This window comes from Camelus bactrianus, chromosome 8 (genome assembly GCF_048773025.1).
Source record: "Camelus bactrianus isolate YW-2024 breed Bactrian camel chromosome 8, ASM4877302v1, whole genome shotgun sequence".
In the NCBI taxonomy this organism is placed as follows: Eukaryota; Metazoa; Chordata; class Mammalia; order Artiodactyla; family Camelidae; genus Camelus; species Camelus bactrianus.
In genome coordinates this window covers 39,381,698-39,402,824 of record NC_133546.1, presented here as the reverse complement: position 1 = coordinate 39,402,824, position 21,127 = coordinate 39,381,698, and the positions used below count along the sequence as shown (strand labels likewise).

Genomic DNA, 21,127 nt, shown 5'->3' with positions numbered 1-21,127 from the left:
ATTCATGTGAAAAATGTACTAATAAACGTTTTATTCTTTGGTATTCTCCAATGTGTTGCAAATTATCTGACCTGTCACATATTATCATACAGTGAACTTCGTTGCATTACTGTAACAGAAACCCAGCTCTACTCGCTTAAAGGAAAATTGGAGTTATTGCCTCATGTAACAGGCAAGCTTTTCTTCTCTTCAACCCAGTCATCTTTGTTCCCTTCTAAGTCTGCGGAATGCCATTGGCTTAGACCTGGCTGGCAAGGGGGTGGTTTTAAGCCGGGAAAGAGCTGCTGTACCAGGTGACAGCAGTGGAGCTGGGGCTGTGGATGACTTCCCTGCAGTAGATGGTTGCCTAACAAAGCGGGGGCACCTGAACAGAAGAATGTCGTTCTTTTAGGAGAAGGGATGATACAGGCAACCAACAAATGTCCATTACATGAAGAATAATTAAAATAAAGGGAATTAAAGAGAGAATAAAAAAGAAAGTAAAGGAGTTGCAGGGAGATTTCTTTGGAAGAAAACATGAAAGACGAAACTGAAGGAAGAAAAGTAAAGAAAGATTTAATTGGGAAAGACAGAGTCTGAGTTTAAGGGAGAACAAGGAATTATCCTAGGACATTTATTTCTTAACTGTTTGTAGTGAAGGATTTCCAACTGTTGATGTGTTTTGTTTAGCTTGTCTTCTCTTAATGACACACTTGAAAAATAGTATTTTGCTGATAATTGTTGTGGCTATGGCTTGTTTTCAGTTTTAGGGTAACTACTGCTGATTGAATAAGAACTGAGTGTTTCCTTTTCAGAGCATAGATGGGTACATTACACTGGCCACATGCCTTTTCTGCTGATTATTTGCTGTAGCCACTGCTGGTTGACCTTTGGTCATGTCCAGCTAAATTTCTGGAAGGTTTGCCAGAATGAGGAAGTGCAGCAGCTGGACAGATTTTTTTAAGGAATATGCAACCAGGAGGAGTAAACAAAACCTGGCTTTCTTTTTTAAGAGGGAGTCTTTTGTGATGCCAACTTTCTGGGGCTGGGAGGTTACTTTCACCAGGGACTCCTTCAGTGTTACTGAGGAGAAATTACCACTGCCCAGAGTCTACAGTCCCAACAGGAGAGACTCTTTTTATTAATCTCTTGATTTTTTTTTAATTCTATTTTTTATTGAAGTGTAGTTGTTGATTTACAATGTTAGTTTCAGGTGACCAGCAAAGCAATTCAGTTATACACATACGTACATATGTATTTTTTCTTTTCAGATTCTTTTCCATTATATGTTATTATAAGAAGTCGAATATAGTTCCCTGTGCTGTACAGTAGGTCTTGAAGAAACTCTTAACATTGAATAACATTATATCCTTCAGCAGTAACGACGTTACTTTAACACTTAGCAGATCTTGGTTATAGTGGCTTCTTTGGTTACAAAAGTTTTAACGTCTTCTTCTCATTTCAAGCATCTGGTTTTCCAAATTTTTATTCTGGTCCTTCATAAACAAGAAGAGGGAACTTTCCACTTATTCAGAACAATCCATTTCAACTACTAAAGAGATCCAGGCTTCCAATAATTCATGGGTGAAACCGAGAGATTTGAGAAGGCAAAAAATGAATGTGCAGGCTGCTGAGGGTAGGCATGTCTACTTCCTGGCAGCTTTTAGTGAATAGGCACTGAAGCAGGCTCCTTCAGTAAACAGCTCAGGCAACCATCTGGTGAGGTCATTTGAATAGTACAAAACTCTCTCTCTGCCCCTAAACCTTTCCTCTCTTTTGGCTGAGCAGAAATGATAAACATCTCTACATTGCTCAAGGTTTTGGGTTCAGAGTGAAGGCTTTTATGAAATTAGAAAAAAAATCATATAACTCTGTAGTTACGCTGTACAACTTCCATATTAGAAAGACTCAACTTTACATAAAAGCAGTGAAAATACATTTGGAGCCCAGGGGATGGTGTGCAAACTCTTTTTGCTATGAAACCTTCCTCTTTTTCTGGATCACCACTCAAGTTTGTGGAGAGAAAGCATTTCATGGATTTCTGATGATCTCTTTCCCCTGGTTTTCCTTACCTTTTCTCTTTCTTCGCATTTCCTCTTTCTCTCTGTGAACCTGGATCTTCCCCACAGGGAGGTGCAACAGATCTTTGCCTGGGAGTGCTAGACCAGTGCTGTACAGGGAGTACCTGCAGCCATGCACGGCTGCTGAATACTTACAATGTGACTAGTGTGACTGAGGAAATGCACTTTTAATCTACTTTCATTTTAATTAATTTAGATTTAAAAACTGAAGCTACTAAACAACTCTAAACACAGTTTGTTTTGGTAGGACTGCGTTTCACTGTAAGCTTTGAAAATTTAGCCTCAATTGAGATGCACTAAAAGTGTAAAATACTTTGCATTACACTAGAGTGCAAAGATTTAGTACAAAAGGAATGTAAACTGTCTATCATAATTTTTCTATTTGCTAAATATTTTGGATAATTAGTCTAAATAAAATATATTATTAAAATTAATGTTACCTTTAATTTTACTTTTTTGATTTCTTCTATTTTTAAATTTTTTGGGGGGGTAATTAGGTATTTATTTACTTATTCATTTATTTTTAATGAAGGTACTGGAAATTGAACCCAGGACTACATGCATGCTAAGCACACACTCTACCTCTGGGCTCTATCCTCCCCTCAACTTGTTAACTTTTTTTAACCTTAATTTATCTTTTTGCTTTTTTTAATGTGGCTATTAGAAAATCTATATAAGTAGCTGTCAAAATTCTAATGAACAATACTTTCTAGATTCTCACATTCTTCAAGATAGAGCACCTAGTGAATACAAATAAGACATTCTCTTGGTTATATAGATCATCTTTCATAGCGTAAGTTCAGTGCCAGGAGACTTGCTTCCTTCCCCAGGGTGAAGAAAACAGAAAAGGGATGGAGAACAAACCTCACTCTGAAGCCATCACCAGTTCCAACACTCAGCATCATGGAGAGAATTAGATAAGCTGCTTTCAAGGGTAGGGAATGAAGACATTGGGCTAAGGGAATTCTGACGGCTGGGTTGAGGGAGAAAGGAAAGGAGGCTGTAGACAGGTAGGAGAATACTCCAGGGCATGGAACATTTTCAAGACAGCTAGTTGGGTGACGACCTAAGAGGGAGGCCCATAGACATGAATATTGTGGGTTCCTGGAGGGGTGAGTGTACTATTACGGAGAAAGAGGACACTGAGCAGGAGATGGAAATATCCTGAAAGAAGCTTTGGAATGGCTTGTAGGCAAATATTTTTCTTGAAGGCATCAGTTTAAAATACATGGCATTATGATATCCCTTCTGGTATCAGATAACGTTCTTCCAGATACTACTCCTGGTATTCTGCGGAACTGGCTTGAAAATACTTCCGCTGATGCTGCAGCTGCATAAGTGATATTGTTTGGTCCTTAATACCTACCTCAGCGTCCTTTTGAAGAGACATCTGGGTAGGTGAGGAACAAACCATTTCCCCCAGTCTTCTTTCTCCTAGTTTTTTTGACATTTATTATGTCCAATCCTCTCATTTTACAGATAAATGAGACAGACAGATGGAGAGAGGCTGAGAGATGACATGCCTTGCCCTGGACCAGCCACCAGTCAGGATCAGCTGACACCACTAGAAACTGCACTGGGGCTGCATGTTCAGGCTCCCGAGTCCCAGTTGAGGTCTATCACTACTGTATCACTTATGCAAGTTTTAACTAATGGTTCCCCACTAGTTGTAACTTTTACTTGTAATCTGAGTTCTCTACTTCTGGACTGCTGTATGCTCGTGATCTGGTAAAGATTATTGTTTATTTGTCCAGTACATTTTGAATTTGAAATATGTTCTGGTTACAAACAAAATATACTTTGTATGATTTTCAGGGGATAAAAATGATACCAAAAGGTCTAACTGAATAAGCTTTGAGGTAAGAAAGTATTCTCAAAGTACATTATTTACCTCTCATTTTAGGAATTTCCTGGCCTGACCATCAGCAATATTTCATGAGAAAAGGAAAGGATTTCGTTAATATCAGCTGTCTCAAAATTAAATGAATTAAAATTAAAAGCTATTTTAAAATATTTCAGAATTAGCATATAAGTAAATAGCTTGCCTTGATAGTTATAAACTAAGAGTAGCTTCAGGAGGCTGAAGCTATAAGCCAAACCAATATGAGAAAAATCATCTATCTATAGTTTCTTAAAAATATGGAAAAGTGTTATAATGGCACTGTTTCTATGGGTAGTGCAATATACAATATCTAGAAATTGTCTTAATAGAGTGAACTTTATATTGTATCATTTCATTCTTTTTTCCACTAAGAAGGGATAAATACACCGGCTGTGTAAGTGGTAAACTTTTTTTTCTTACCGTAAGTAAGTGAAATACAGAGACACTCTTAGGACAGACTATGTAATATGTAGAATTCATGCTTGCTATCTTACAAGGAATTATTTGTACATGAAATCTTTTGGACTTGAAATTGAAAATGTGTGATTTATAAGCAAAGAGAAAAAGATTTAAATCTTAATGCTCTGCATTTCAAATTTCTAGCTGATTTATACGCCTTTTAAATTCCATGCTATTAAGCAATTCAAAATTTATATGGCTATATATGTTGAGCTAATATTAATTCCCCAACCAGCCAGCCCGTGGCATTTTGCATGCTATTCTTCATTTTTTCCGTCTGTATTTTCTCTCATCTAACTTTTTTAGAAATGTTATTCCTATTTCTGTCACACTGTCGCCTTTTAGTCTGTCTTGCAAGAATGTAACATCAGCAGCCAAATGAACCTAGGGGAAAAAAAAACAAACAAGTCTGCATCATTCAGGTTTTTAAAAAATTCTAAACTTTTCTGTCTCTTGCTTCAGCTTTATTTACCCCATAAAGAGCTGACTTTCCTTATGGAATGATAAAAAAAGAGATTGTTCTGTGGACGAAGGGCCCTTTACTCTGTGTCCTCCACTGATGGTCTGGCTGTGGTCAGCTCTGTGTGGGAGTCTGCAGAGAGAAGGGTGGACCCGGACAGGCCCAACCTGGTTGATTCTGGGGCAAGCCCAGGACATGGACCCATTTTTGCTCACAGTGCAGGTCTAAACTGTGGATCCATCCCAAGAAGAACACAAGTCCCCAGCTTAAAGATAGCCTTGCCCTGATGCCCCTCGCCAAGCAGAACCTCAAGGATAAAGGCTTCTTAAACGACTCTTCTCTAACTGACTGGCTATAAATCATTCTGTCATTAGATAAATAGCATAATCACTTCTCCTAACAACATTTAGCAATCACTATGGCTTTGAGAGCTTTGAAAGAATACCAACTAAATAAATTATAAGTATAAAATTAAAGATTGAAATTGTAGATGTGAATATTTGATACCCAGGCCTTCTTTCCCACTATAGAGCATTCCTCTTTTCCCAGACATTGAAGTAAGCCCTCAGGGCTTACTGCTCTAGTCATTAAAATACACTCACATAAGAGCAGCGTGTTGCTGAACTATCCTCAGCAGAAGGCCTGCTCAGTTATTTTAAGTCATTGGGATAAATAAGATAAATAAGCAAAAATTACCAAGTAAAAGCAAATCATAAATGGAAAAGGCTTGAGTCTAGTAGGCAATTGGTTAATAGTTATTCAGTCTTATCTGACTCACCCCCCCTTCTCACTAAAAAGTCCTCAGCCAACCAGCCTGGATTTGTTAAACCATAGACTTCGAGAAGCCAAATTATTGGCTTGTACAGGGTGCAAAAATCATGCGTTTGTGTTGCCTGCCATCCAGGAGAAGGATGTATAACGCACTCTGAAATATAGAAAAAAAAAATTCTTTTCCCGTAAGACACTTTTTGTCTTTGTTACAATTTAGCTGAAAATCAATTAAAATAACAAGAAGACTACATTGAAGTTCTTTGGGTATTTGGGGCCACCTGAGGTCTGAAACAGATTTGTCATTCAGCACGTAATCAACTGTTATCCTTGAAAGCTGGAGGCTCCTTTATCCTATTTTGAACTTGGTTTTATGGTTCGTTGCTTTGCCTAGAAGCTCCCAGAACAATTCCCTTCCCCTTTCTTGATTTCACGGCCTAAAAAAATAACAGGGTAGAAGCATGGAGGATTTGTGTGAATAATAAATTATTTTTATGATTTCACATTTTTGGCTTTAACTGTTATTATATCCTTCCCCTAATTATTACATATAAGTGAACATTATATGCATGTCTCATTATTGGGTAGGTCAACACATGTCTAGTCTTTGGCTCCCATCTGGTCTCACCATTTGTAACCAGCTAAACTTCTGGAAAAATGAGACATTGCTGGCTATCACATCTTTCTCTGCTGCCCTTGGCTCCTCAGTCTTTAAAACATCATCTTCTTCCTCTACTTTCCCAAAACACCTTTCACTAAGGTCCTTCTTGATCTTTCGGTCCTTAAGTGTTCTGACTATTTTTCAGATCCTGTTTTACATGCCTCTCTGCTACCCTTGATCTGGTGAATCACTCCCTTTTTGTGAAATGCTCTCTTCCAGTGTTTCTATCTCTGTTCTTTCCTGATCTTTCTTCTACCTCTGATTATTCCTTCTTGGTATCTTTTGCAGCCTTTGTATTCTCTCTTCAACTTACTCATTATGTTTTGTTGCCTCACAGGGCTCCATCTGTTCTTGCCCTACACACAATGCTAGGCGTTCTCTGACAGTCTCAGTGGCTCTCCAGCCCACTTCTGTGACTTCCAGACATGTTTAACAACTGCTTCCTGGATATTGCCACTGGTGTGTGTGTCACACCTCAATCCCAGCAGCTTCCGAATCGAACAGCTCTCTTCGTCTCTCCCAAACCCGGTGTGCTCCTCCTGGGTTGCTCTCTTGGTTAATAGCACAGCCATACCTACAGGTTGCTCAGAACCTAAAAATAATTCCTGGGTCTCTTTCTCAGTCTTCTCTCTTTCAGGCAACTGATGACCTAGTGTTGTCTGTTCTACCTTCTTAATGTTGTTCCAATTGGTTTCCTCCCCTCTTCTCCTTCTCTCAGCGCTTTATTCTGGCTTTTCTTAGAGTTACCATCATGGGCTTCCTAACTGCTCGCCTGCCCCCTCCAGCGTTGTACCCTCCTGTACACTTTCACTTTGTTAATGAAGTAATGAAATTCCTAAAACAGAAATTTCAAGATATCATTCCCCTATAAGCCTATAATGGGAAGCTCTGCTGCTTTCAAGATAAAAATCCAAATTCAAAGCTTGTCATATGAATCTCCCTTTAAAAAAAAAATCAGATCTCTGTAAAGAATGTAAACTTCCTTTTTTCGTGACGATACCTCTCTCGGTCTACATAGGATGCATACTGAACTAATCCAGCTTCCTTTTCCTTGAGTGAAACATTCTTTTTGTGCCTTTGGACACGGTTCTCCTTTCACCTGGAATATTATTTTCCCCTTACCCCAAGACCTTCACCTAACTGCTTTTTATCTTTCAAATGTCAGCTTAGAGTTTTCCTAGGAAGGCTTCCCTGCTCCCTCGACCCCCGCCCCATCCCAGGTCCTCTCACAGCCCTAAGCCACACTTCCTTACACATCTAACTTCTCTCCTGGACAGACGACTCTTGAAGGGCAGCAACTGTGTCCTTGTCTTTGTATGCCCAATGCAACAGATGCATTGTCTTAGTTACATCAATGAACAATTCAGGGGTGGAAGCCAGCCTCCAAAATGGCCAGCAAAGATCCCGCCTCCTATTGTTCACGCCCTAGGTAGTGCCCTCCAAGGCTGCAGCAGAGTTGGCAGCACCTGTTGGAATTAGCTCTATAAGGAGGCCTATGTAACAAGGAACTTTATGAAGCCTTTAGCCCGCTGCCAGCAAGGCATGGAGGCTGTGTGAGTGTTTGGGAGTGGGTTCCCTAGCCTTAGTCAAGTCTTCAGAGGCTGCAGCCCTGACCAGCCTCTTAACTGCATGTGCATTAAGCTGTGAAAGGCTCTGAGTCACAACGCCCTAGCAAAACTGCTCCCAGATTTCTGATCCTCAGAAACTGTGTGAGACAATAAATATTTGTTGTTTTAAGTGGCTACATTGGGGGTAATTAGTTCCACAGCACTGGATGACTGGATGATGAAGCTACTTGGCAGGATAAAGGACGAGCTTTACCATTTCCAGGGCACCTCTGATAATCCCACAGAGTAAATTGCAGTAGCACAGAGAGGATCGGCCAGCGGGGAGCTCTTCCACAAACTCTACCAGAGGATTCTTGTCTAGAATCAGGGAAAATTCATTCCTGCTGGAATTGTTACAGGTCACACTTGGTGTGATCCCCAAGTACATCTTGAAAGCAACCTAATAAAGAGGAAAAAAAAATTACAAAACTTGGTCAAGAACAAATAACTATTAGGAGGGCACCTAAATACCACATACCCAGGGAACAAGGGAAGCTCGGGGAGTCTGTAGTCAGGAAGTGTGGTTCACACTCAGCTTTGAAATTTACGGACCCTATGACTTGTGCAAATCTTAAACCCTTTCATTTTTATGGAATATCCTAAAGGACTAGTTTCCTTTGGAAGCAATATGACTTATGAAACAGCTAAGGCATTATTTCTGAAAAAAAATTTTCAAAAATAAATATCCCTTAAGTGAAATAGGTCAGATAAAGATATACGTATGTATTGCTTATGTGTGGAATCTAAAAAATATCACATAAAAGAAACAGACTCACAGATATAGAGAACAAGCTAGGGGTTACCAGTGCAGGGGGGGGGCCAGTTTGGGGTGGGGGAGCGGGAGGTACAAACTATTGGGTGTAAGACAGGCTACAAGGATGTGCTGTACAACACGGGGAATATAGCCACTATTTTGTGATAACTGTAAATGGAAAGTAACCTTTAAAATTGTATAAAATAAAAAATTAAAAAGATAAATACCCTTTAGGAGCATGAGAAACTAAAATATTACTAATCGTCAGTATACTAGCACGTTATTTGTCACATGAGCCTAGTAAAGGATAAAGTCTCGAATTAGAAGGGACCCAAGACACAGCCACCACAATAGGAAGGGGACAGAGTAGAGGACGGAGGGTGCTGTGGGAAGATTAGACCCAAGGGTGTGTTTTGGGAAGTGGAGGGAGTCATGTCACTAAGGACAAGTCCCTGCAAAGGAGTAAGGGGTAGTGGTGGGAGGCACATAGATGAGTCATAAAGTAGCTTTTCAGAAAAGCCTGCTGTTTTAAAGGGCTTAAAGAATTCTACAATGTAGAGACTGAGGAAATCCTGGAGACTTTCTTTTCTAGCTCCAGCTTCACAAATGAGGCAGCTAGGGTTCAGAGACGTAAAACGATACGGCCAAGTTTATACTAGAACTTGGTTCCTTGGCTTCTAGTCCAAAGGACTTTCTTTTCACAAAATACACAGGCCTGGAATTTAAAGTTTATTAATGGAAGTTTGTCATCCTGATTGTTGTTGTCTTTCAAGTGATTTGATTAATTTAAATTTAAAATGAAAAGCAGTGCAGGACAGAAATGGAGACAATTTCCTTAAATTATTTATAAGTAGAAGTACTAAAGGGTTCACCATGCATTCATTCATTCACTCATTCATTCAGTAGTACTCATTGAGCACCGCCTGTCCAGTAGAGTGCCTGGCACACAGTGGAGTTCGACTACTGTTTGAAAAAAAAAATATTGAGTAAGCATACATTCTGTGCTTGACATCATATTTACACCCAGAACACAAAATTTAATAAGATGTAGTTCCTGTTTTATGTGCGCTCATAGTCTAAAAGCAGTGACAGATGTTAAACAAATAACTGCAATTATGACAAGCACTGCAAGCACAATGTTATATGTTAGGAAGCAGCCCTTGAAATGTTCACAGAGGAAGAAGCTTCTACCCTGTTCATGAATACTGAGTGAGCATTTGCCAGGTGGACAAGGTCAGGTGGGGGAGGTTAGATATTCCAGGTAGAAGGAACATGTCAAGGGCATGGAATACCATGGTGAGGTTCAGGGGAAGTTGGCATCTATCAACAGGCAGTAGGGAGCCCCAAGGTGGGGGTAGGCTAGGGGAAAGACCTGGATTTCTCTTTTAGAGCGATCTCCTTCGTGTCAGCATGGAGGATGGACTGAGGGACGAGAAGGAGGGTGGGCATGAGGTCAAAGGCAGAAAGGCCAATCAAGAGGTTACTATGATATAAAACAGAAACAGACTCACAGACATAGAGTACAAACATGTGGTTGCCAGAGGGGAGTGGGGTGGAAAAGGACAGACTGGGAGTTTGAGATTTGTAGATACTGACAGGTATATATAGAATAGATAAACAAGTTTATACTGTATAGCACAGGGAAATATATTCAAGATCTTGTAGTAGATCACAATGAAAAAGAATATGAAAAGGAATATATGTATATTCATGTATGACTGAAAAATTGTGCTATACACCAGAAATTGACATAACATTGTAAACTGACTGTAACTCAAAAAAAAAAAAAAAAAAGAAGTTACTATGATAGCTTAGGAAAGAAATAATGAGGACCCTTCTCACTGTGTCTTTTATTCAACACTCAAACTCTCTCTGAACTTTTCCAAATAAATTTCAAATGGCCCAAATCCTAAAATTTAGTTCAAGTCACTATTCAGTTAAAGAGGATATAAAGTGAATCTTCCAAATCTTAAGTTAAAGAAGCAAAAGTCTTCAGTAGCAAGAGAAAAATACCATCATGAAACTCTAGACTTGGAGACTTGATTTGGCTTTCAATCAATTGGCTGAAACCCAGTTTCTGCTAATGTTGATTCCTCTGGTTGGAAAATTCCTAGGCTATTATTATTTGTAAGAGTTGGAATTTCTTTCTGATTTTCAATCCAAGCCACATGGAAATAACATAGAAATGGAGGCTGTTCACTTTGAATTTACTCTCATTCTCAGTGTTTTGGCTCTGGTGTCATGGTCCAGTATCCACCAGGAGGAGGCATTGTCTGAGCACTGTTGGGAAACATTCATTCCTGGGGAATGACACTGCTTCCTTATCTGGCTGAAATCAGTCTGAGAAGGAGGACTGTTGTTTCTAATGAAGAAAGAGCTCCACCCTCGGCCGCTGCCACAGCTTCTCTGCCAATAAATAAGAGCAAAGCCTTTGCCCTCCAAGTACCTCCAAAATGGATGCTTTTCAGGGGATTGTAAAGTTCCTCCTCAACCAGAAGACGGTTATTGGCTACAGCTTCATGGCTCTGCTGACCGTGGGAGGTGAGCGTCTCTTTTCACTCGTGGCTTTTAAGTGTCCCTGCAGCACTGAGAACGTGGTCTACGGACTGGTTTTCCTCTTTGCTCCTGCCTGGGTGTTATTGATCCTGGGATTCTTTCTGAACAACAGGTCCTGGAAACTCTTCACAGGCTGCTGTGTGAATCCCAGGAAAATCTTCCCCAGAGGCCACAACTGCCGCTTCTTCCATGTCCTTGGCCAGATCACTCTGAGTTCATTGGTGGCTCCAGTGATGTGGCTTTCTGTGGCTTTGCTCAATGGAACTTTCTATGAATGTGCTGTGAGCGGGACCACAAGTTCAAGACTCCTGAGACTGATCTGCAAGGACAAACCCACAGAGTGCTGGAAAGAACTTCACAAAGTATCTTGTGGCAAAACCAGCATGACCCCCACAGACAACGAGGAACTGAAGCTGTCCCTGCAAGCCCAGTCTCAGGTAAGAAAGGACAAAGTGCCTTTCTCTCCCTGCAGCGTGAGCTTGATGTATTCTCTCTGTACTCCTTTAAGTCAGGGCTGAGCCTGAATCCTGCTAGAACATTTTGAAACTAAATGGAAACTGGAATGTCGTGCAGCGTTAAGACAATCTCAGGAAATGCTTTTTAGAGTTTGGATGGCTAGTAAAATTGCTGAAATGGAAACTGGAATGTGGTGCAGCGTTAAGACAATCTCAGGAAATGCTTTTTAGAGTTTGGATGGCTAGTAAAATTGCTGATTGCATTGTCTTTTCCATTTCAGAAAAGGAAATAGCCTCTGAGTTATACATATGTAAATGCTTAAGCACTTTAAAACAATCTGTTGGGGCGGACTTTGTAAATAATGCATGAGGCTAACTCATAATAGTGTTAACAACAGAGCTGTAATTAGAAGTTACTGCCTTTTGTCAATTATTTTCAAACTGGCTTCTCAAAAGCACATGTAGCATTCATCTATTAAAATACAGCTGAGCCAACGGGGCTACCACTTTTCAAAGCTGCACATAATACAATTAGTGTAGTGATTCCCTTAATTTCTGGCAATGGCTATCTCTGTGCATAAATATTGTCAAGACTGAGAAGGATTTCCTGTACAAAGTGGGTGCTGGCAGTCTTTAAATAGACTTCAGGGAAACGGGACTATATTCTCTGGGAAGGTTGCATCCTATGCTCTCTGTACTCTACAGCGAAAGAGGTTCTTACGTTCACTTTAGAAGCTCAAGATTTGGGGCATTATTTTCTTTAAGAGAAGGAAATTGCAGCTTTAGCTGATTGACTCAAGGAAGTAGCTTGTCACCCTTCCTGGTATGTGAGCACAAATCCAGATGTGAGCCTGGCCCTGCCTCAGGAAGAGACTGAATTCTTACTTGTGAATAGTAGGAATTCATTCCCCAAACAAGCAATAAGAGTACATAAACAGATTCACAGTTTGTCAGAAATGCTATTTAAGATGAAAGGTGGTAAAAATAGTGTAATTTTACTTTTTCATCACAGACTTGCCTTTTCAACAACATAGCAAGGCAAAATCTTTTAAAATCAGACTTTCCAAAACTGGTTGACAGTATAGTCACACTCTTTTCATAAACTGAGAAACCTAAAAATGCTCCCAAACAAAAATCTTTTGTTTAATGCATAAAGCACATCTTAGATAAAAACATGCCAGGCTCCCATATGTCTTCCCTCTTTTGTTGAAGGAAGGTATTAATTACAAATGTTATGTTGTATGATTTGTGTCCTCAGGCACCAGGCTCCATTCATGTAGTGCCAGATCCAAACTCTTATCACTGTGTGAGCGTTTCTTCTTCTCTAAACACAGGTGTAAGGAAATCATGCACATCCTGTCCTAGCTTAGCCTGGGCACACTGATCTGTTTACCTTTCGGAGGAATGAAGAGGACCTGGGGGCTGATTCCTAGGGGGGGATGCATGAGGGATGTTGGCAAAGGGAGCTATATCAAGAGCAGGTGTTGACCGCAGTGCTTCAGACAGGCAGCAGCAACAAACAGTCCAGACCAACAGTTGGGTATGTGTGTGGGGGTGGAAAAAGTGCCCCATCCATAGGTGGGGCAGAAAAACAAGAATTACAGCTGGATGGCTCTCTATTCTTAAGGAAGGGAGAGTAGAGTAGTGGCAAGAACTCCATCTTGGAATTGGTCAACCTTGGGTTTGAATCCTGATTCTGCCACTCACCAGCTATGGGGCCCAGAGCTACCGGTTTGACCCCTCTGAGCCCCAGTTCCCTCATAGTTGAGGGTAATAACACCTACATTGGAGGGTTGCTGGGAAGTATAGAGTTAATGGGCATAAATGGGCATAAAGCTACTGGCACACTGTAAGTGTCCTAAATTGATGAGAAAAATGCCAGGGTTTGAAGGAGAAGACCCGTGCAGAATGGGACACTATTGAGGGCTGGGGAGGAGCATCCACCATGTCCAGTCAGATTCTGGCTGGGTACCATGAATTAGGGAAGAGCAAGAGGACAGTGTTCAGCACTCAGGTGAGACCAAGGAGAAGCTAAAGTTATCCAGTGGGGGGAAGACGAGTCTGAGCTGATCAAATAGTTTATAATTCAGAAGAATTGGTTCAGATATTGAGGTGAGATGGTCTACTGGCCTACAGGAGGATAGGCTGTGCGGGAAAAGAAAGGTAGAGGTTAGAAAGGAGGAAGATCTGAGGTAGCCAACCACGAGTGATTAAAGTAAACAGAAGGACTTTCACACGATGGGAGCTAAGCCTCATTCATGAGTCATGTCAGAAAGATGCCCTGCATTCAGTAATGCTTCTACATAGACGTGCATACGTTTGAAAAATAGCAGGAGGTGATCGTAGCTGACACTTACTGAATCCCGTATATGTCTACATCACCTCATTTTAACCCCCCCCAATTACCCTCTGAGGTGGGGAACCCCTACTTTACACATACGGAAACTGAGGCACAGAGAATACCCGTAAAAGGGGAAAGCTGAGATTAAAACCCAGCAAGTGCTAAAGGCACACAAGTGGGGTCTGAGATCCTGTACAATGACCTCCATGGTCTGAGTCAGAGTTTGGGGACCACTGGTTTAAAGCTTTGGAGCTTATTTGTGGTTCTGTTATGGTCTGAATGGGTTCATTTGCAGATTGCTGATTCTCTGTTCAAATAGGCCTATCTGGTGAGAAATACTAAGGAACATTTAACTAACATGTTAAGAGAAATTTTGAAAGAGCTTTGCTAGTTGCCCACACATGAAAGTAACTCCATTTGTGAAAACAAAAACAAAAAAGTTTAGAAGATAAGTTGAGCTGTTTAGACTTCTGTTTTGGGAATTCAGAGGGAAAAAAAAAAAAAAAACCCAGCTGAGCCAGATTGTATTCAGAGAGGAATCTGTTTTTTCCAATTACCAAAATTCAGAATCAGCAATGCTGAAGATTCGGAGTGACTCTATTTTTTTCCTTCAGCTTTTATGAAGGCTTCCAATTTTTATAGCCTCAGTTTCCGTGTTGTATTATGTTTGCATTACTGTGTGATGGATAATGAGTAATGGTATTTCTCTCAGGGAGGGTCTGCTGTTCTCTGCAAACAATGTAACACGGGAAAAATCAGTTCGCTATCCATGAATATGCGTTTGTCAAGGCCTGAAAACACCTGGCTAAGGAACTGGTCATTTGCTCACATGACCACATTTACTCATGCACAGAATTCGTTCCTCTAATAGCTAGTACCATTTGAGGGCTTGGCTTGTCCAGTTCTTGGATAATCTCTATTTTTGCTCTTTTCCATTTGCCTGCATTCCGGGTGTTTCTTTGCAAATCAGCAATGGTGGGTAGGATGGAGACTAGAGGTTAGGAAAACCATAACTTTATTTGACTGTAAAAAACTGTTGTTAATAATTAAGATGAAGGACTTCAACCAAGGTCTGGCAATGACTGTGGGATTAATTTAGCTGTACACTTTCCAATGACACCACCACCGCTCCCTGAGAAGTGACTGAGCTTTGTATGTCCTCAATGTTTCTTTCTTTCTAAGATTCTAGGATGGTTCCTGATTTGTTCAGCATCCTTCTTCTCTCTGCTCACCACTTGTGTCACTCGCTGCCGATCTAAAGTTAGCTACCTTCAGCTGGATTTTTGGAAGACATACGCACAAAAAGAGAAGGAGCAGTTGGAAAATACATTCCTGGACTATGCCAAAAAGCTGAGCGAGAGAAACCTGAAATGCTTCTTTGAAAACAAGAGGCCAGATGCCTTCCCCTTGCCCACCTTTGCAGCCTGGGAGGCTGCTTCAGAGCTGCATTCTTTCCACCAAAGCCGGCAACACTACAGCACCCTCCACAGGGTGGTGGAGGACAGTCTGGAACATAGCCCTGAGGACGATGAGACCACAATGGTGCTTGTGGGTACTGCCCACAACGTGTAGCTCATCATCACTGACTCGCAGTGTCCAACAGTACACTCATTCTGACATCTTCCCACAGTCACCAGCTACCTGAGTATCTCTGCGTTTTCTCACATTTAGTGTTTCCTTACAAGACAATTACCCAAAGGGAAGCAGGTTTACAGCTCCCACTGCAGACAGCGTCAAGTGCTCAGACTGACGCTGAATGACTGGCCAAGGGTGGTGACAAAAGTGCCTTTGCATTGGTTGGGGTTTGGGCTCAGTGGCTTCAAGTTCTAAGATTTTACGATTGACAGTGAGACTCATGCAAGAAGTTCTGCTGCTCTGTGTAAATATTGGTCATGGCATCTGGGGGCAGGTACTCTTAATAGTGAGTGAGCGAGGTACTCTTAACAGACAGCTGTACAGTGGGATCTGCAGTGTAATCACAGTGGAAATCCTTCTGTAAATCTCTCCTACTGCCTTTCAAGGATGTATGAAATTCAATGGCTTGAAATTCATTTCTTTGGAATCTGAAGACCTCGTTTCTCAAAAATAACACGTTGAAAGGATATGATACCTAAAATTCAGAGCTTTTCACATGTTTCAACTCTGTACTGAAAGTAGACCCCTATATTCAGGGCTGTATTATGATTTTTGTGGGCTCTAGGCACTTTTGCCTTCATGGACCAGTTTCTACATTAAAAAGTACATGCATACACATACACACAAGCACACACATGTATACACACACATATATTTATGACTGTATTGATATAAAGACATATACATTAATATTAATGTTAAAACTTTTTTTCAACCTTAAAGTTCATCTATTTCCTTGTGATTTTATAAGAAACTAAAAACTTTTTTGTGGGCCCCTACAGAATGCAAATTTTGCAGTCTATTATGTAATACATCCATGTTAGTTTAAATATATATATTAATTCCCTTTAAATCTCTGAGTGGAATTGATATTTAAAGAAGAGGCACCATGTTGTATGCTGTGACTCACACCTCCCGCCACAGAGAGTCCTTGCCTCCTAGTTGGAGAATCCTGGGAATGAACTCCCTATTACCATGGAACTTTATCCCAGATTGGGGGAAGGACCCTGGAGGTAAAAGACCTGGAACATGTCCTGGGGAACTTGGAGGTGCAGAGTCAGGTTGTGTGTGTAGGTGGGAGAATGGGAGATGGGGGCTGGGAGTTGCAATATTTGAAATATTACTTGGGTTTTAAACATGGTGTGTGATAAAATGTTTAACAACTGGCTCTTTGAGAAAAAAAAAAGCCCTGATTCAAAGTGTTTGCCAATTTCTGTGATGCAATTTCAAGTTACCAAGGTGATGGCACTGAAGGCAGAGTTAGGAAGAGATGCTAACCATGGACTCTATGAGCTGATATGAACTTTCTAAAAAGGTTTAACAGGTAGCATTTTTTTGCATTTATTTTGCTTCTAACCAAGCCTTCTTTGGTGCATCTGGGTTTCACTGTAACAAAACCAAACCAAACCATGGTAAATGAAATATGGCTCAATGGCTCCGATTGAGAGATGGGTCTTTTTCCCTTCTCCTTGATTCTGGCTTTAACAAACCAATAGAATGAAGCAGAAGTTAAGCCAGATTGCAAAACTGTTGCAGTTAAGCCTTGGTTTCTGGCAGTGCTCAGCCTGCTGAAAGCCAGCCAGCAGACAGGAAGAGCAATTACCCTGAATTTCCCAAACTCTGAAGAAGACCAAGTTAGCCAAGTGGAGAGACAGAGTGAGGAGAGAGAGAGAGAAAAAGAGAAAGAGAGAGAGAGAGAGAGAGACAGATGGTACTTGGCCAGCCCCAACTGTTCGAGTCGTTCTAGCCTAGGTGCCAGGCATGCGAGTGAAGAAGCCATTTTGGACATTCCAGCCTCAGGAGACATGACGTGGACCAGAATCAGGGAACCCAACCAACAGCCAGAAAAAAGACCCCAGAACTACGGTTTGAGGGAAGTCACTCCAGACATCCAGACTTTTGAGCTACCCCATCTGAGGCTGCCGATGTTATTAAGGGGTCCCGGCTATGTCCTGTCCAAATCCCTGATCCAGAAAATCATGAGCTTAAATAAATGTTTGTTGTTTTAAGCCATCAAATTTTGGAGCAATATGAAGTAAGATAGCCTGAACACTAACACATGAGGATCAGAATTTATTAAAGAGAGAGATCAGAGGCAAATTGCATTGATATATAGACTTATACCAAAATTCGCCCTATGCATAGGTTTTTTCCTTACTAGTTTTTCCCTTTTGATTCCAGTAAGCAGTATCTCCTCCATGAAATGATCTGATAGATGATGAATAGGTACCTCTCCGAACTGTCTCCACCAAAGCCTGAAGTGCAATTTAAATTATTTTGGGTTAAATTTGGTTTGAGAGGAACACACTGCTGTGGGTTAAATTCAACTGAAAATAAACATATTATTTGTCATTAATGTCTAGAAAAAAATGGGAGTGGGAGGTACAAGCCAGGCTGGCCTTGAGCAAGCCAGAACAGATGGGTCTTCCAGTCTTGCTCCTCAGTGTTGTCTTCAGACCACCAGCATAAACATCACGAGGAAGCTAGTTAGTAATGCAGAATCAGACCCTACCTAGAACTGCTGAATTGAGCCTGCAGTTTAACTAGACCTTAGGTGATTCCTGTGCAACTTAGATTTTAGAAGTGCTGGAGCAGAGGTTCTCAAACTTTAAGCCATGTCAAAATCATTCGGATGGCTTGTTAAAATGTAGATTGCTGCGTCTGACTGTCTGATTTGGTAGGTCTGGGGTGATGTGAGGGAATTTGTGTTTTTAACAAGTTCTCAGGTGCTGCTGCTGCTGTTGGGCTAGGGATCACATCTTGAGAACAACTGCTCTAAGACACAGAGCTGGCCATGCTGGGGAATGCAGGCTACAAGAAAAGCAGAATCTTGGGCCCCGCCCCAGATCTTACTGAACTACACATTATGCTGTCATCAATCTGTCTGAGAACATGGGGTGACTTTCCGTTTATTTTCCACTTACTCAACACTACCTTTCATCCTTTAGGGATATTTTAACGTTTTCCTCACATAAGTTTTGCAAGTGTGCATTTGTAGGTATTCTTTGCTGCTGGTACAAATGGTTTCATTTTTTTTGTGATATCTTCCAAGTGATGGTTACTTGAGTACCTGAAAAAACTATTACTTTCTGTGCATCAATTTTATATGCCTCTACCTTACTGATTCTTGATTATTTTATTATTTGTAGAACTTTTCAGAATTATAAAATAACAATTTTGCAACCCCTAAGGACATAATGGATCTAGACAATAAATAATAATCTCTCAACAACTTGTTGGAAGTGTGATGGGTGAGAAGCATGCAACTTGAAGCCACTTGGAATGCCACTCTGTCTTAGCATCACTAAAAATGGTACAACCGCATATTATGTGCCTCCTAATGTTATGCAGTGCAAGAGTAAATACAAAGTACCACCTGTGAAATACTGTTTCCTGAAAAAAAATTAAATCTGAATCTAATCAAGTATTTAGTTCTTGCTACTAGTTTACAGGAAGTATAGGCAAGAGAAAACAAGTTAACTAGCACCACAAGGAAGCAACCAAGTACATCTACAATATAGGACATTCTATTTGACATGTGACCCAGTTTTCCATAGACCAATGGCATTTATAAAATAGAATAAAAGAGATATAAGATATATAACAACCAGAAGCAACATGTGGGTCTTATTTGTGTCCTGTTTCAAGCAACCAACCAACATAGCATATTTTTGAAATATTTAGGGAACTATGAATGGGTATTAAATGAGTATTAGATGACATCAGGGAATTGTTCATTTTGATATTTATGATAGTAGCATGTTGGTTTACACTTTTTTTTTTTTTTTAAAAAAAAGTCCTTACCAGCTAGAGATGCATGTTGAAATATTTATATATGAATTACAATGATGTCTAGCACTTTCTTTAAAATATTTTAGCACAAAAAAGGGAAGAGCTGAAAGTTGAAATAAGATTGCCAAAATATTAATACTTATTGAAGCTCAATAGTAGGTACATGGTGCTTATTACATATTCTCTTTATATTTGTGTGTGTTTGAAAATTTTCATAATAGTTATGCAATAAAATAAATTATGTGTTCACCACAGTTCTTTTGCTGAAGCTGTGACAGTCAATCCCTGTTTGCCTGGAGTTTATTCTTTAGTATTATTCTCAGAAAAGGTTCTCAGGAATCCTAGTCCCTGAGTTTTACATATTCAAGTTATTGGCCTATTTTATACTTTAAGGACAGTTTTGCTGGTTCTCTACTTGGATATATTTTAAGTGTTACTCCATTGTCCATTGTGATTGAATATTGTTAAGGAAAAATCCAGTGCCATCTTAACTCATTACTAACATGATATTTTTGCCTCTATTCTCACAAAATTCTTTCTTCATCTTTAAAGCCCAGTAACATTACTAAATATGCCTTCAGATAGGTCTTTTGGATCAATTTTCCCTGCCACAAGCTATACTCTTATTATGGAGAAACATTTTCTGTTTCAAGAGAATGGAGTTTGTGAGTTTCCCATTATTCTCCTTGTTATACTGTAAAATTTTCAAGAAACCTTATGGTTTTGGATTCAGAACTAGGCCACTGCTATGTTCCTATTAGAATTTCATTGATTTAATAATAATTTTAAATTACAACTAAGTTATCTTGGGGTCTCAATTTTTGTATCACCTACCCCTACCCTCTCCTTCTCCTTTTCCCACTCATGCAACCAGAATAGAGTCAATACTTGACTTTTTGACATTTGTAGCCCCTCACCCATGAGGTAAATAGCAAGGAGCAGTGGATCTGTTCATGCACCTTTTATGTGGCAGCTGTGAGGGTGAAGATTTTTCTCCTTTGTGTGGTTGCTTCCTTGATCATTATCATGTATTCAACCCAATCCCATCATTGCCCAAAGTCCCCAAGGGAGCCTAGACTGCCCTGAGGAGCTGACACAAGGAAGGATCTGGCTCCAGTTTAATCATTTATAGCATTGGATTCTAACTAAATGTTAATGAAGTACAAAATGTGTGCTGGGACACTGTGAGGTTTGAGGAGAGGCAAAAGGGCAAGCTGAGCTACTGAGGCTGGACTTGAGCATGGAGAGTAACCTCAGGAGGAGGCCGCTGCTACTTGGAGGTGAGGCAAGTGCCAGGGCCTTTGTACTTATAGCTACTTGAGTAGGATTTTGGTCAAGAGCATTAGGTTAGTTTAATCCGTTTTGGAGTTTGGAATATTTTTATTACAAATATAAAATGTCACAGAAGCAACTTAAATGTCCATCGACAGATGAATGGATAAGGAAGATGTGGTGTACACACACACACACACACACACACACACACACACACACACACGATGGAATACTACTCAGTCATTAAAAAGAATGAAATAATGCCATTTGCAGCAACATGGATGGACCTAGAGATGATCATATTAAATGAAGTAAGTCAGAGAGAGAAAGACAAATATCATATGGTATCACTTATATGTGATATCTAAAAAATGACCTTATTTACAAACCAGAAATAGACTCACAGACATAGAAACAAACTA

The 21,127-nt window shown here is 40.2% G+C and overlaps 2 protein-coding genes across 2 annotated transcripts in view; one reads left to right on the top strand and one right to left on the bottom strand.

Moving 5' to 3' along the window:
- Positions 1-1,132: 1,132 nt before the first annotated feature.
- Positions 1,133-21,127, bottom strand: part of TRAPPC3L (trafficking protein particle complex subunit 3L) — a 42,373-nt gene continuing 22,378 nt past the window's right edge. The window contains exons 4-5 of the mRNA XM_010965459.3: positions 8,112-8,297; positions 1,133-4,785 (exon numbers count right to left, since the gene is read on the bottom strand). Coding sequence (XP_010963761.2) covers positions 4,666-4,785; positions 8,112-8,297 — 306 coding nt within the window. The 3' untranslated portion in view covers positions 1,133-4,665. The remainder of the gene's footprint in view (positions 4,786-8,111; positions 8,298-21,127) is intronic.
- Positions 10,540-19,679, top strand: CALHM5 (calcium homeostasis modulator family member 5). Its single transcript, XM_010965457.3, has 2 exons — positions 10,540-11,644; positions 15,186-19,679. Exons 1-2 carry the CDS (start codon positions 11,105-11,107, stop codon positions 15,573-15,575), a joined length of 930 nt encoding a protein of 309 aa, XP_010963759.1. The 5' UTR covers positions 10,540-11,104; the 3' UTR covers positions 15,576-19,679.

Bases quoted from the DNA above. Each gene is read 5' to 3' on its own strand.
- CALHM5 (XM_010965457.3), top strand. From the start codon at position 11,105: ATGGATGCTTTTCAGGGGATTGTAAAGTTCCTCCTCAACCAGAAGACG. The intron at 11,645-15,185 runs GTAAGAAAGGAC...TTTCTTTCTAAG, and splicing joins CCCTGCAAGCCCAGTCTCAG to ATTCTAGGATGGTTCCTGAT.